The sequence below is a fragment of the Grus americana genome, chromosome 3 (assembly GCF_028858705.1).
Source record: "Grus americana isolate bGruAme1 chromosome 3, bGruAme1.mat, whole genome shotgun sequence".
Classification (NCBI taxonomy): Eukaryota; Metazoa; Chordata; class Aves; order Gruiformes; family Gruidae; genus Grus; species Grus americana.
The window spans coordinates 105,946,395-105,960,654 of record NC_072854.1 but is presented as its reverse complement, the minus strand read 5'-3'; the positions used below and the strand labels follow the sequence as shown (position 1 = coordinate 105,960,654).

At 39.3% G+C, this 14,260-nt stretch overlaps 1 protein-coding gene across 2 annotated transcripts in view; it reads left to right on the top strand.

Annotated features, from left to right (window-relative positions):
• Nucleotides 1–14,260, top strand: part of TP53BP2 (tumor protein p53 binding protein 2) — a 49,667-nt gene that overhangs the window by 22,446 nt on the left and 12,961 nt on the right. For both annotated transcript variants that reach the window (XM_054819768.1, XM_054819769.1), the window contains exons 3-11: nucleotides 2,856–2,969; nucleotides 4,717–4,796; nucleotides 5,744–5,845; nucleotides 8,646–8,820; nucleotides 10,242–10,423; nucleotides 10,812–10,976; nucleotides 11,401–11,638; nucleotides 13,374–13,502; nucleotides 13,975–14,111. In XM_054819768.1, the coding sequence (XP_054675743.1) occupies nucleotides 2,856–2,969; nucleotides 4,717–4,796; nucleotides 5,744–5,845; nucleotides 8,646–8,820; nucleotides 10,242–10,423; nucleotides 10,812–10,976; nucleotides 11,401–11,638; nucleotides 13,374–13,502; nucleotides 13,975–14,111 (1,322 nt within the window). The remainder of the gene's footprint in view (nucleotides 1–2,855; nucleotides 2,970–4,716; nucleotides 4,797–5,743; nucleotides 5,846–8,645; nucleotides 8,821–10,241; nucleotides 10,424–10,811; nucleotides 10,977–11,400; nucleotides 11,639–13,373; nucleotides 13,503–13,974; nucleotides 14,112–14,260) is intronic.

The following is a 14,260-nucleotide window of genomic DNA, read 5'->3' as shown; positions in this document are numbered from 1 at the left end:
ACATCGAAAGACTTGAGTACTGGATGAAGTACGTGCATGTTGTTTCCGATAAAATATATCCTTTCTTAAGCATCCGCATAACATCCAGCAGCAACCATTCGCAAGATATGTTTTCGTGTATATCTTGGATTTGGGGGAGGGAGCGACGAGGGAGAAAAATACTTTTAGTTTTTACCTAATCTCATTTTAGATGTCAGCAAAGTTTGTTATCTTGTTTTGCCAAGATACGCCATGACTTCTATTTTGTTTGCCTTTTACACTGAACAAATTAAACTTTATTTTAAAAAAAATGTGGTGGAAGGCAGCTAGCCTTCTGGGGTAGAAACAAAAGATTCATGCTGGAAAATGACTTCTCAGACTTCAATTATGGAGATCCTTCTTGGGTCACTTGTCTCTGTTTTTCTGATGCTTGCTCAGGAATTTTTGCTTCTGTTGTCAGACCTTATTAAGCGTACTTTGGAAGATTGCTGCAAGCGCACTTGAGGCACTCTGCTCCCTGAAGTGGGCAAGTTTACCACTCTCCCTGTCCTCCCGGTTTTGATTGAAATTTGACGAGTATCAGGGCAAAGTTTCTTGATCTTCCTATTATTGCCAGAATTCTGTTAGGCGACTACCTTGGCCACTGTGGGAAGCAGACAAAAGGTGTGTGCATGGATAAAGATTTTTTTTTTTTTTCTTCATGAGATGGATAGGGAATAAAAAAATAAAGTCTGATTGTTTGTCCTTTCTTCTTGAGCTTTCCAAATATACTTTCGTTTGGTATTTGAAAAACTCTTTGACCCTCCCTTGAAGTCACTGAGTGGTATTGACAGAATCCTTGTGTAAAGGGCATCTCCCTTGATTGTAGAGTTTCAGTTTAAGTATTGCCGAGCTGCTAGAAATCTGTCTCATAAGCCTGCTGTATATTCTTTAAGATGGAAATCTGACAGCAGTACTGTTGGTTTTTTGTTTTGTCTTTTTTTTCCTTGAATTAAGGTTTAGCAGATGAAGAGCTTTTTTAGCTGTCTAGACAAGTAACCGCCAAGAGACTGCTTTTTCTGTAACAGTGACCTACTTGCTTATTCTGTGAAGCTAATCTCTTTTGACAGTGACTCCAGAAATTTTCCTTCCTAGATTGCTTGAGCACAGCTGCAGCATTTTCATTTAAAGAAATGCTTTTATGTTGAAAAGAGCTTTTCACATGCTGAAAACATATGTTAGTAGCTCCTTTTCTTATGAAACTGAAAACATTTATACTCAACACCATCATTTTCCCCCTGAAATGATTATTCCATATTAAGATAGTGACTTTGAAAGACTCCATTGAATAGGAATGAACTACTCTCTGATTTCTTTCTTTTATTTTTTTTCCTTTTCTTCCCCTTGCTTAAATAATGAAAGGAAACAACTGACAAAAGCAATGTCAGGAAAAACAAAACTGGTGCAAAAGTGGTGATATTTAATTTCAATCATAATCTGCTTGTCTTATTTCTTAGGCGACGAACAATATCTTCTGTGTGTCTGGCATCCAGCACAAATGGATCCAACCTGATCATGAGTCTCAGATGTTGTCATAAGATACTATGACAGTAAAGTTGACTCCTATTATATATTGGCCATATAGTTGCCATCGCTTTTCAAATAGGCATAAAAATGTATGGTAAAATGTCTAGAGTAAACAAAGAAATTGCTTTTATGTAAAGACTTAGAGGCCAATAAGTCATTCTAATTATATTCTGTCTCTGAATACCTAGCTATGAAATGTGTAAGTTTTGGAAGAACAGTAGTACAGAAAGGGAGGAGTACTGGTAAATGAAGGCGGTAGATGTAGACTCCCACTGGGTTTTTGTAATATCAAAAGGCAGTAAGTAATGCTTAAAAATTAGAGATGTGACTGAATCCTGAACTTGGGAACAAAAGCAGGAAAGGAAATTCAGTGGAACTTGTGCATGTAACTTTTAAAGAAACTTCATCTTAACTGTCTGACAGAAAACCGCAAGTTCTTATTAGAGTCAGTTTTCACTGTCTGATCTCTTTTCCTTTGAGCCGTGAATCCAAAATACTTCAACTTTTCCAGCTTTATCAGAAGTGGGGCTTTCAAAACACGTGTAATGTGAACTTCATGAAATTTGCTGTCTGAGAGTATGAACCAGATCTATGGCGACAGGAGCTGTAGGAGAACACTTGAAGTGACAGGAGCTGTGATGGCTTGCTGAGGATCAGGCCCGTTGGGTACTGCCTAGGAGCCTCTTCAGGGTATTGAGTGCTTCTACCTGAGCTTGAACGCAAGGGCTGCAATCCAGCATTTGATTGCAGTCCTTAGGAAGCCTTAAGAGAACAATTCCTCTTCTCTGAGAGTTTGTCTTTGCATCTCTCTTAATTCTTGTTGGAATAGGAAGGAAATGACTCCCTGTAGGAGTCGGGGCAGAGGTACCCTTGAGGAGTGGGTGGGAAGGACTGAGAAATAAGTTTGTCTGAAGTACCACAGAAGTGGAGCAAAAAGTATGCCAGCACGTTTCCTGCAGTGGTGAGCGCATAAGATGATTTGCAAATACAAAATGAAGGCGCCAGAGCTGAATGCTCTAAATTTCCTGTTTGCTTCCCCTTGGGCTGTGACGGTGCCTCAGCTTCTCCCTTCAGGGATAGGCTTTTAAAGCGCTGTATCTGCTTTTCAGAGGTGTTGGTTTAGTTTCAGAAGCAAGGAGTGGTACGGTGCCTTCCTAAGGGAAAGGCAGAAATGCCTTGGGTGAGCGCAAGGGTTAGGTGTAATAAGAGGTGTTCAAGTGAAAGATGATGGACAGATATTTTTCTTCTGTTTTGGTATGTGCCCAAGCTACATGGGGATGTAATAGTCAACTGGCTTTTTTCCTTTTCAGAACGTCCCATAGCCGATAATGAACGGATGCTGGATATTTTACAGCGTTTTGGGATGCAGAGAAGTGAGGTTCGTTTCTTTCTTCGGCATGAACGCTCTCCCTGCCGGGAAGCAGGTAGGTATCAATCTCTGCTTGTCCATTTGTCTTAAGTTTCATTTCATTCCTCAAGGTTAAGGAAACGGCTTGTGTATGTTATTAATGTCGGTAATCAGTATGGTGTTGCAGCCCTTTTTGGTCTAACCGTTATTTTCTTATGAATAGAGAATGCTAGTAACAGAAAACTTGTTTAATTTAGTAAAAACTCCATCCTCCCTTTTCAGGTCTGGGATGTTAAATCCAAATTGAAACTTCTGCAGGTTTTCTAGAGCTGGTCCTCACCAAAGCATCCAAGGGCATCCTGGTAGTCTCTTCTTTTAAATCTAGTAACCAAACTGTTGTCCAGTAATGTAATTTATTATTTGGACTTAAGATGTTTCACCTTGGTAATACTTAACCAGAGTGATAAACTTAGCATACTTGACAAAAGATAGAGTTCTTTGATATTTCTCCCACAATCTTACACATTCTTAGTTTCAGGAATAGCGTTAAATGAACTGCCTAGTCAAGTTCTCTGAGAATGTAATATCAACGCATTGTAAATCTAAATGTGAAACCTATGAAGAAAATAACTTTCTGCTTTTCAAGGTTTTTCTGTGCATCCCATGTTAAAATATTCAGTAGAATCCTTAAGACTTTTACCTTTAAATCAGTCTACTGGATTCTTCTTTCTCCCCTCTTTGTTTTCATCCTTGATAATCTTCCTTGGTGTTGGAAATAGTGCATTTGTGTTAAGTGGCATTGTACTCAGCATATTTGAAAATGGCTAAACATATCTTGATGTTTGAAATGTATAATGATGATAGAATGAGTACATGAAAAGTTAAAGCTCTGTCCTTTCTATCTAGTAAGGATCTTACCGTGCAGTGTAGTTGTCAGGATGTAATTTTTCAAGTCCAGGGTGCTCGTGCTATTAGGATTATTGCCTTGGCCAATAAAATGCCATTGCTAAGCAATATATTTGAGGAAAAGCAAATGAGTAGTTAGGAGCTCTGCAGTTAGTTTTGCAGGAATACAGTCTTGAAATAGTTATCAAATGGGCAAGAAGCTAACAGAGGTGGCTTCATCCTGTAGTAGATGCATATCCTACAGGGAAATGAGAGAACTTGGTAGTTGGCATCTGAAGACCGTTTGTATGTAATTTGATGGAAATGTTAAAGTAGGATTCTAGTTAGGTAGCATCTTTACTGTCACAATGACTGCCAGGAAGAAAAAAAATTGTGCTTTTAAACTTTATGTGCAAATAATTGGCTGTAGATTAAATGGTGCATCTTTCGTGATACGTGACTAACCTTTAACTATTGTTATTCATGTTCTCTGTGAGACAGTTGATGAAGGCACACCAGATGCTGGTTTTAAGACACTGGTCCAAATGTGAACTAACAGTTATTTTTGTCACTTGCAGAGGGGAACACATTTTTGTGACTATGCATCTGTAATGCAGACTTACTAGGGGCCAGCTGCTTGTTGACTGTGGGAGAAATGTTGAAATAGTGTACTCTTCCTTAAGCTTTTTTTGTTTGTCTGTTTTTAAATAGTCCTGTATTTTTAAATAAATGTTGACATCGAACAGCAACCTCTTCATAAAACTTATGCCATCAGTTAAGTTTATCTTAGTGGTAAGCACATGGGAAGAACAGGTGCTCAGATTTTAAACCAAAATGATTATACTGTTTCCTCTCTTGTATTGAATGCTATATCTAAAGGGATACGGAAAATCCTAAAATACCTCACCATCTTTGACTATTCCTGTATTTCTATCTAGGGACTGGACAAAGGTCTCAAGATCCAGCCTTAAAAAGAAACGGTGTGAAAGTGCCTGGTGATCGAAGAATAGAGAATGGAGTAAGTGCTTGATGCAATGGCCAGTACAGTGAAAATGGAGGCTACCCTTCTTTTGAGATACTGGTGCAAATCCTACCCTGGAAACTAAGGGACTGTTTTGGAGAGATTGCTAATGACTGCTCTAAAATACACAAAACCTCTAGCAATTATCACCCTTGCTGTCAGTTTTTAAGATGTCTCTGAGACCTGTTGGCTACCATATCTATGCTTGTATAGGTGATCTTAGAGCAGCAAATTCAGCATACCTTCCCTTCTCTACTCTTACGAATTTTTTTCTCTCATTTTCCTTCAATGCATTGATTTTTTTACATTCAGTTTTGTGTCAGAGGTCCCTAGTTCCAGATTTCAAGCTGAGACCAGTTAGTGTTTCAGCATTGAATCCATTGTCTGTCATTTATTCTTGCTTCAGAAAGTATAATTATGGATATAAGATAAAATCTAGATTGAGGAAACGTGAACAGATAAGTAATGTAATGATAGTGCTATCTTTGGTGGGCTTTTCTCCCCTGCTACATTTAAACTTTCCATTTTCTTCAACTTATGTTGAAGTGCTTTGAATTGCAGTGACACCTACGACCACAGATCCATCCTGCCACGTGCTGAGCATTCTGGGCTCAGTCAGTCAAAGCTGATTCGTGCTGAGCTTAATTATAAAGGGCTCTGAAATGCCTTTTTAAAATGCTGCTGGGACTTTGCTAGAAATATTAATGTTTTAAGAGATGTCAGCTTATGTGTGTTGCTGGATTGGGCTATGTGTGTGTATGAGCTTACAACTCTTTTTATTCTTTTACCATGGAAATATGCTGTTTCTTATAATTTTGTGGGATACTCAGTTGTTGTTGTTTTTTAAAGATCTTTATCATACTTTTCTGCAGTAGTTCTATTGAGTTGCACGCTAGTTGAATTAAAAATTCTAGACTTAGCAAGCTTTGGATTTTCTTTGACAGGTCAGTGCTCCAAGGATGGATATGACACTGGCTGAACTTCAGGAAATGGCATCACGCCAGCAGCAACAAATTGAGGCTCAACAGCAAATGCTGGCTAACAAAGTGAGTTTGGAATGAGGTTGTTTACAACCAGGAATAAGGATAGTAAGAGTCACATGAGGTGGAGGGAGGATTGGGTATTTGGGTTGTTTTTTCACCCCTCATAAACAGAGGGCTCCCTTTCTTTGGCTGCCTCTCTTTAAATTTGAAAGTCAACTTATGCAAATATCCAGTAGTAAAACATTAAAATAATGCCAGTGATAGAAGTGACTGTATAGCTTACTAAAAGGATAGAGCACATAAAATTAATATATTGTCATTCATCCTGGTGGTTCTGTCAGCCCTATTTGTGCTCCATGTGGTGACCAGCCATTCACCAGTTTGATCACTGAACAATGCTTTTGTCTCTGGATATAATGCTGTCCTGTAATGATAACTTGCTTTCTCCTGATAGAGTTCAATGTGCCTTCTTTCCTGGGGCAGATGTCTGGAAAAGATGGCATGTATGTGATAAAAGTAACTAGGAGAGTGATTTATAAAATGCTTGCTGAACAATAACAAAAAAGCTAACGAAAGCACACAGGGTGCTTCTGAATCGTTTAGGGGGAAAAAAATACTCTGAATGCATCTGCAGAATGGTGGCATAGGTTTCATATTTGACCTAAGTGTTGTTTGTGCACACTACTCCTGAAAATACAACGGAAACCACTGCTTTTGGCAAAGAATTGTTGAATGTGAGCCTATCCTGAAGAGCGCTCGGCTGTCTGGGTGGATGAGTTCCCATGCATTTCAGAATGTTCTTTACTGGGGAAGGTGGCTGCTCTGGGGCTCTTGTCTTTCTACTCTTCCTCTGTCAGAAGCCTTGTCTCCCTCTCCTTTTGAGATCATCTGAGTTTCCATCCCCCCACCCCCTCCCCGTTATTTTTAGCATCTTGTTCAGTTCCCTTGGCTTTCAGTAATCATATCTCAGGCAAGTGCTTCACACCATGGCTTTCTAATCATACTGCAGCACCTGCAAAGTGGTACTATGGCCCATCAGAATAGCCCATGAAACTTTATTACTGTTTTATGATAAGAACAGGTATGAAGAAGGTGCAGCTATAAATGTAAGAAATCAGTCAATTAACCAAGTGATTAGAGTTTTCACCTGAAGTTTAGCAGCACAGTTAATACCTATTCTGCCCTGATTAATTTGCCACAGCAGAATGTTTCCTTCTCTTTAGTTCTAGCTGAGATGTATTAAATATGAAAGAGAAGTCTTAACTTTTGTCGGTTTCACTCACAGGTGATGGTCACAGACCTTGGTCTTGTAAATAGCACTGTAGCCACTATATATATGAAACCAGAAATAGGAATGTGTTACATATTTACTGGAAAGGGAGTTGTACAAGATTTAAAAAAAAAAAAGAAAAATAAATTATGAGTTTGAGTCTGAATAGCTACCCATCAGGTAGGTGTCTGCTGCCTGTGGTTTGAAGAAGAGTAGCCTTGTGGGTGTCCTGCCAGGAGAATTTTTCATTTCATGTGCCTCTCTGGAACAAACATGCTTTTCTAGATGCTCTTTCACAGAGAGGCTTTCCATTGCCTCTTTCCTGCCTTCTGAAATCAGATGCAACATTAAAAATAGATTCTGAGGAGGAAAAACGCACTTTCTTCTTAGACATGAGCTGTAATATCTATTTTTTGACATTTTCCTGCGTAGGATTGACTCTAAACTAGCTCATACACTGTAGGTGCTGCCCGGTTTTCTCCGGAAGGCAAGCTCACTTTTTTGCTCTTCCTTTTTTATTCAAAGTGCACAAAAATCTCTTTCTAAATATGACTGGGTTTTGGTGTGTTTTTTTTTTGTTTTTTTTTTTTTTTTTTTTTGAGGAAGCATTGAGTTCTAATGTTAGTAAGCAGTGGTAGTCTTGGCTGTTAGTGGGTGCTCACGAAAGTCTTAGTAGTTCTCCTACCACTGGAACAACCAATCATCTCCAGACCTGGAAGCCATGGGTAATGGTCAGTGATTTAAAGGAAGTCTCTACAGGTGATCTAGTGGTTTCTTTTAGGTCTAAGCTATAGACATCTGTATATAGAGACTGGTAGCGCACCATTTTACTCTTATTCTCTTGGAGAGGCAAAAGGATCCTCTCCGCTGAGATGATATCTGTTGTATAAATGGGGCCAGGTCACTGTGAAGGTGCTCCTGTGTCTTGAATCATCCTGTGCTGCGATAGTGGTAATCACTAATAGGAAATAGTAAATATTCAGAGCTTTGGTGTGCAGTGATCCCCCATCTCAAGGAGGTTCTAGCAGAACTAGTAAAAGTACAAAGTATGATGAAAAGATCAATAATTTAATTTATGGAATACCTTCTGTATAAAGAATGTCTAATATTCTCCAGCATGACTTAGAGTTGTTTATAGTGTGACGTATGATGGAGATCTGTGAAGTACAAGCAGCATGGAGAAGGTAGAGAGGAAGTAATAACTAGCTCTTGCAACTCAAGAGCCAAGTAGTGATTAAATGAAACTGGCAAATGTCGTGTTCCATGATGTTTCTTAGGCTTCAAGAGGCTTTGAGCAATTTCACGGAAGAAGAATTTACCGAGGGCTGTTAGACATGGATACCACCTCTGTTTCAGTAGGTTCTTGTACTACAGAATGGTGGTGCCTGGAGGATTGTATTGGGACAGAATCAGTACGGCTTTGCTCTGTTCTCTCAGACTTCCCTTGACACTCTGGGAGGTCAGGATACTGGGCTAAAGCTGATCTAAGCTGCTGTGGCAATTTGTTTTTAATTTTTGAGGCTGTTTCTGTCAGTACTTTAACATAAGTTCATTTAAAAATAAAAAAAAAAAAATTCCTTGTCTTGACTGTAGGAACAACGTCTGAAATTCCTGAAACAGCAAGATCAGCGACAGCAACAGCAAGCTGCTGAACAGGAAAAACTGAAGAGATTAAAGGAAATTGCTGAGAATCAGGAAGCCAAACTTAAGAAAGTGAGAGCACTGAAAGGCCATGTGGAGCAAAAAAGACTCAGCAATGGGAAATTAGGTGAGTTGCTGCTTGGGGAAAATAGCCTGTGATTTTTCATGAAGTGTGGTTCTTGGAACTCTAAAATGTCTGGTGACTTCAGTGATTTGGAGGAGGTATTTACAGTGTTCCAGGAAATGTTAATCTTGACAATTTCACACCTTGTATTTACCAAGAGAAATCCTGAATGACCTAGAACAAAATACATTTTAAAATATCCCATAAGGGCACCCTGTGTTTTGAGTCTGTCATATCTGCTCTTTAATTACAGTGTAGGTTTCTTCCTTACTTTGAATACCTTTGTGTACCACAGTAACTTTTTCCATCCTCAATGTTAATAGTCCACACATTTAGAGTATTATTTTCTTCTTGGCCTGTAAGAAAGCTTGGCCTGATACTCATGTTGCCTCTTATGCAAGAGGTAACTTAATGGTCGAAGTGGCTGAGCATTTTCTTTTTAATTACAGAAATCTGACTTGTCTGGCTTGCTACAGTACTAGTTGGGTGCTTGCAGTTCAGCATGTTGATGCAACATTAAATATTTATTTCAGACTTCATATCAAACACATTCTTCTGCCTACCTTTTCATCCTCTCTTTATACATATTGTACAGAACTTGTCACTTTCAGCTGGACTCAAATGAAAATATATTGGTTTATTAAGGTAAAATATAAATATATTGTTTGATTAGGAAGCATTGGGCTTCACAGATAAAGCAGAAGTGTGTTTCTATGGGGAGAATGCATTTTCTGTTTGGGTTCTGATGCACAAAATAAACAGCAGTTTAAAGGAATGGAAGGATGGTAGAGTAATACAAGATCTTGGAGCGTGTGTATCTGTTGCCCTGCACCCTCCCCAGCAGGTCTGTTCTTGGTAGTTGCTTGAATTGTTACTGATTCCTTAAACTTTGTGCTATAACGCAAAAGTTTTGACAGTGGGAGCAGCTGATGACAGCCGTTTGTAATAGACCCTAAAAAGCCCTCTGAGTCTTTGGTTAGTGTAACAGCTCGAGTGTTCAGTCATTGAGCTCCTACGACCTAAATTTGGAGTTTTAAACATCATAAATATGCCTTGTGGTTGAGTGTCTTCCTGCTGAATTCGGCATTAAGTGAATTTAGACTTCTAAGATGAAATTCAGTCTAGTAATGTGGCTTTATGTTTTTACTTTCTGAAGGACAGAAACAAAGTTCTTTTTCCCTCGTCACTACTGCTTGAAGTAGACCAGATTTACATAATCTTGCTAGTGCGTTTGCTTTTGCAAATGCTTGGAAGAAGAGCTGGTTTGACAGGGACCGTGAGTTTGCGGCAGCCGGCCGCAGCCTGTGTGCAGCACTGCTCTGGAGGCCGGCAGGGCGCTCTCTGTCCCCTTAACCACTGCCTTGGAAGCAGCCCACGCTCGGCTGTTTCTCAGGGCAGCTATTGTGCTCTCTCGTCCTCTCCAGTGGAGGAGATTGAACAGATGAACAGCCTGTTCCAGCAAAAGCAGCGCGAGCTGGTGCTGGCGGTGTCAAAGGTAGAGGAACTCACCAGGCAACTGGAGATGCTGAAGAACGGCCGAATTGATGGTTACCATGACAACCAGTCGGCTGTAGCTGAGCTCGACCGCCTGTACAAGGAACTGCAGGTAACAGAAAGCCAGCTCGTGACCTACAACTCTTAAGGGCTAGAAGTTGGTGGGGTTGTTTTTTACCGTGTCAGAAAGAAATCCAGTTGCTCCTGTTCCTGATAGAGCTGCGTGGCTGCCTGTGTGCTGAGGATGGAGGGTTAGTTGTACTGGGTTCAAAGTAAATGGGAAGGAGCATGCAGTGTACATACCTTTCTCTTCAGCAAAATTTGGAGACTAACCGACAGTTTCTCCGGAGAAAATAATCTGAGTTTGCCAGTGTGACTTGACTTTTTAGAAGGCTTTTCTCTTTGTAACTGTTTCCTGTCCCCCATCCTGAAAGTTAATTTGTTTTGATTTTTGTTGTTTTCCTCTCCTCCCCCCCCCCCGACTTTGTGAATTTATTCAGTTGAGGAACAAACTGAACCAGGAGCAGAATGCCAAGCTGCAGCAACAGAGGGAGTGTTTGAACAAGCGCAACTCGGAGGTGGCAGTCATGGATAAGCGTGTTAATGAGCTGCGAGAGCGCCTGTGGAAGAAAAAGGCAGCTCTGCAACAGAAAGAGAATGTACCAGTAAGTGTGGGATATTTAATAACAACAACAAAAAAAATTAATTTGTGGCCCATACAGTCTGAAGTAAAAACTTGCTTGTGGGGAAGGCTGTTCAGATGCTAGGCTTGTTGTTTTTATCCATATGTGGTGGAAGTCTTGTATTATTAAAGTATTTTTCATGGTACGTTGGTGTTAACCTACTTACTCTTTATGGACAAAAACTCTTCTTATGCTGTCGTGGATTATTTTTTTAGATTTTTTTTTTTTGCTATTACTACCTCAGGTTTAGATTGCTTAAAGCTTTCTTAAAAAAGCATTTTTAATATTGGAGTATCATTTTCTACTTGTTTTTATCCTTTTAGACTTTTATTTCAAACTCTAATGGATGGATACTGCAGCAGAACTTTCTTTAAATTTTCTTCTTTTTTTTTTTTTTCCCCCAAAGGTTTCTTCAGATGGGAATTTACCACAGCCAGTGGCTTCTGCTCCAAGTCGAGTGGCAGCAGTAGGTCCTTATATCCAGTCCTCTACTATGCCACGTATTGCTTCCAGACCTGAACTTTTGGTGAAACCAGCATTTTCAGATGGCACACAAGCTCTGCAGGTACCTGATGGTCCGCTAAAAACACAAACTCTGCCCAACATGAGAGCTGGAAGCAGTTCACAAGCTAAAGCTCCTGCAGGTAATAGCTTACGATTAATATTTCTTCTCCAGAAATGTTTTGATTTCTTATCTACCAGCTTGCTTTTTTTTAAGCAAAGTATTATTTGATATGTCAGTCTTACTACTTGCAATCTTCCTGCAGCAGTGAATGTATTTTATAAGCACTGAGGTTATACAATTCAATGTGTTATAAATTAAGTAATCCTCTTAGCGAGCAATTTGAGTTGTTATACAGTGCAGAACGTTGGAGGATTTTTCTGTAAACTAGTTATTTATTTAATTATTTATTTATTTTAAAATACTCCTAAAAACTATACAACAGTGTTTAAGTTTCTGAAGGCAGTTTTAGGACATACATGGTAACAACCTGGTGCCTGGACTTAAAAAGTAGCAGAGCCAAGTTTTCTGATCATGAATTTTGGGAATGACACATGTAAAGGATTAACCAACATTACAAGAAAAGGAGGCAGTTGATTGTAGCACAGAAATAGCAATAAACTTGCTGACAAGTTTGTGGCATAGGGATATGGAGAGACAGAAGTCCAACACCTGACGTGATCCTGCTTGGAGTGTTAATGGAGACTTGCCTGGCTTCTCTCTGTGGCTTTCTCCTATGAGATGCGCTTCAGCTCCGTGACAGTAGAAGTCTGGAGAAACTGGAGAGTGGCAAATATCTCTTCTGTGCTATCTTGGGAGGAGAAGACTTGCTTTTCAGCTGGGAGAGAAGAGAAAGTGATTTTCCCAAAAGGAAAAAAAAATTGGAGACTGAGCTTGCAGAATAGTTTTTTTTTAACTTTTTTTTTTTAAATCTCCTTCCCTCCATCTCCAGTTATGGCAGATATTATTAAAGTAGCCATGGCACAAAAACAGTTCAAGTGTCTCTTGCTGTACTGGAGAATGGGAAACTGTTTGATTTTTATCTGGTTTGCAGATCCTAAAACTGGTGGAGTGAAATTTTAGCTCTAGTCCATGCAAAATGTGATATTTTGCTATAGGAATGTGTGGCGGTATGCTATTTGAACTAAAACATCACTTGTTATTTTTCAGCATTTGGACAAAAGGACTGCTTTCCTGGAGAGATAGTATCTGATACTTTGTCAGAATGCAACTTTTCTCCTGCTGCTTATCATTACTATGTGAATTTAGTATCACTTATTGTACTAGATAATTTAGAATTTAGTAGAGAGAATTTGGTGAAATATTTAAACTAACAGCAAGTTCCAAGCATTTTCTTAGTTATTTTTGAAGCGGACTGGATGTCTGCCCTAGTGAATGTAAAGATCAGCTTTAATGCAGTACCCATATGCATGTTGAACATACAGATGATTTTTCTACTGTTTTGAACATCTATTTATGCTTTAAAGCATCAGATTTTTCTTTGCACAACATATTTTTCTTATCCCTTCTTACCATCCTGTCACTCTTAACTTACTGTAAATATCCAAGGAAAGTTGCTTACTAACTGGAAATAAGGCAGTCTAGAGAAGTTTCTTGTCTGAACGCTGCAAGTGCAGATGTGCTGGGACAAATAGTTTTGCTGCTGCTTTGATAGTTGTTTCTGACCTTGGTTTTGCATTCTCTTTTTATAACAAACAAATGAGTGAAAATCTCAAGTGATAAGATTTATAGCAGTTAACCCATGTATGGTACTTGTAGACTGTCTAGATCTGACTCTTACCAAAAAACCTACCTGTAATAGGTTAAGCCAAAATGATGCTTTTATCGACTTAGTTATTTCACTTGTTCTCTCCTAGGTTCTGTGGTCCCCAGTGCAAAATCTTCCCCATCTGCCATTGACTGGAGTAGTTCAAATGCAGACAATCATACTAGTCAAGGATCAGCCTTGACTTCAGGAAAAGGAATTGTGACTAGTGAAGGACAAGGTGTGTTCTATGAGCTTGGCTAATATTAAAATATGGAAAATCTAGTTAATGATATATGTCTCTTCTGAATGCTTCAGTAAACATGTAGAATTCATTTCAGACCACAGGGGAAAAAAAAAATTCAAAGAATATTGCCATATAAGCTTTAGTATGGTGTTGCAGGGATGTTAAAAAACCCCAACCAACCAGCAAACAAAACACATACACACAAAAAACCCCAACCAACCACAAACCAACCCAAAACAAACCCCCTTGTTTCAGGTGGTGAAGTATATACTAATGGCCTCATACATGCTCCTGTTCAATTTGCAAGGTACAGCATTTGGCAGGCCCTTGGGCCCTTAGCACAGGGGTAGGATGGATGCAAAAATCATCCCTTGCATACACTGTGTTGAATATTGCACAGAACGGGACTCTTATTCCTACAATTGTGTTGTCCCTTTTAAAAATCTTTCCCTCTCCCTAACAACAGCTGAAGGAGACACTTTTTTACGAGACAAAGAGAAGAAGGTGCGTCCATTCTCAATGTTTGATTCTGTGGACCAGACTGCTGGGCTTGGCACACTGAGAAAGAACCAGAGCAGCGAAGATCTCCTGCGAGAAGCACAGGTATGCAGGAAACTTGAGCTGCTGCATTCTATCTGACAGGGATTACTGCACAGCTTTTCAAATATTGCTGTCGGGAAGCTCTTTGAAAAGTACCTAGGTCTTCTTTTGAAAGACTACTTCTAAGGAAAAAAAAAAAGTCTTTTAGGCTT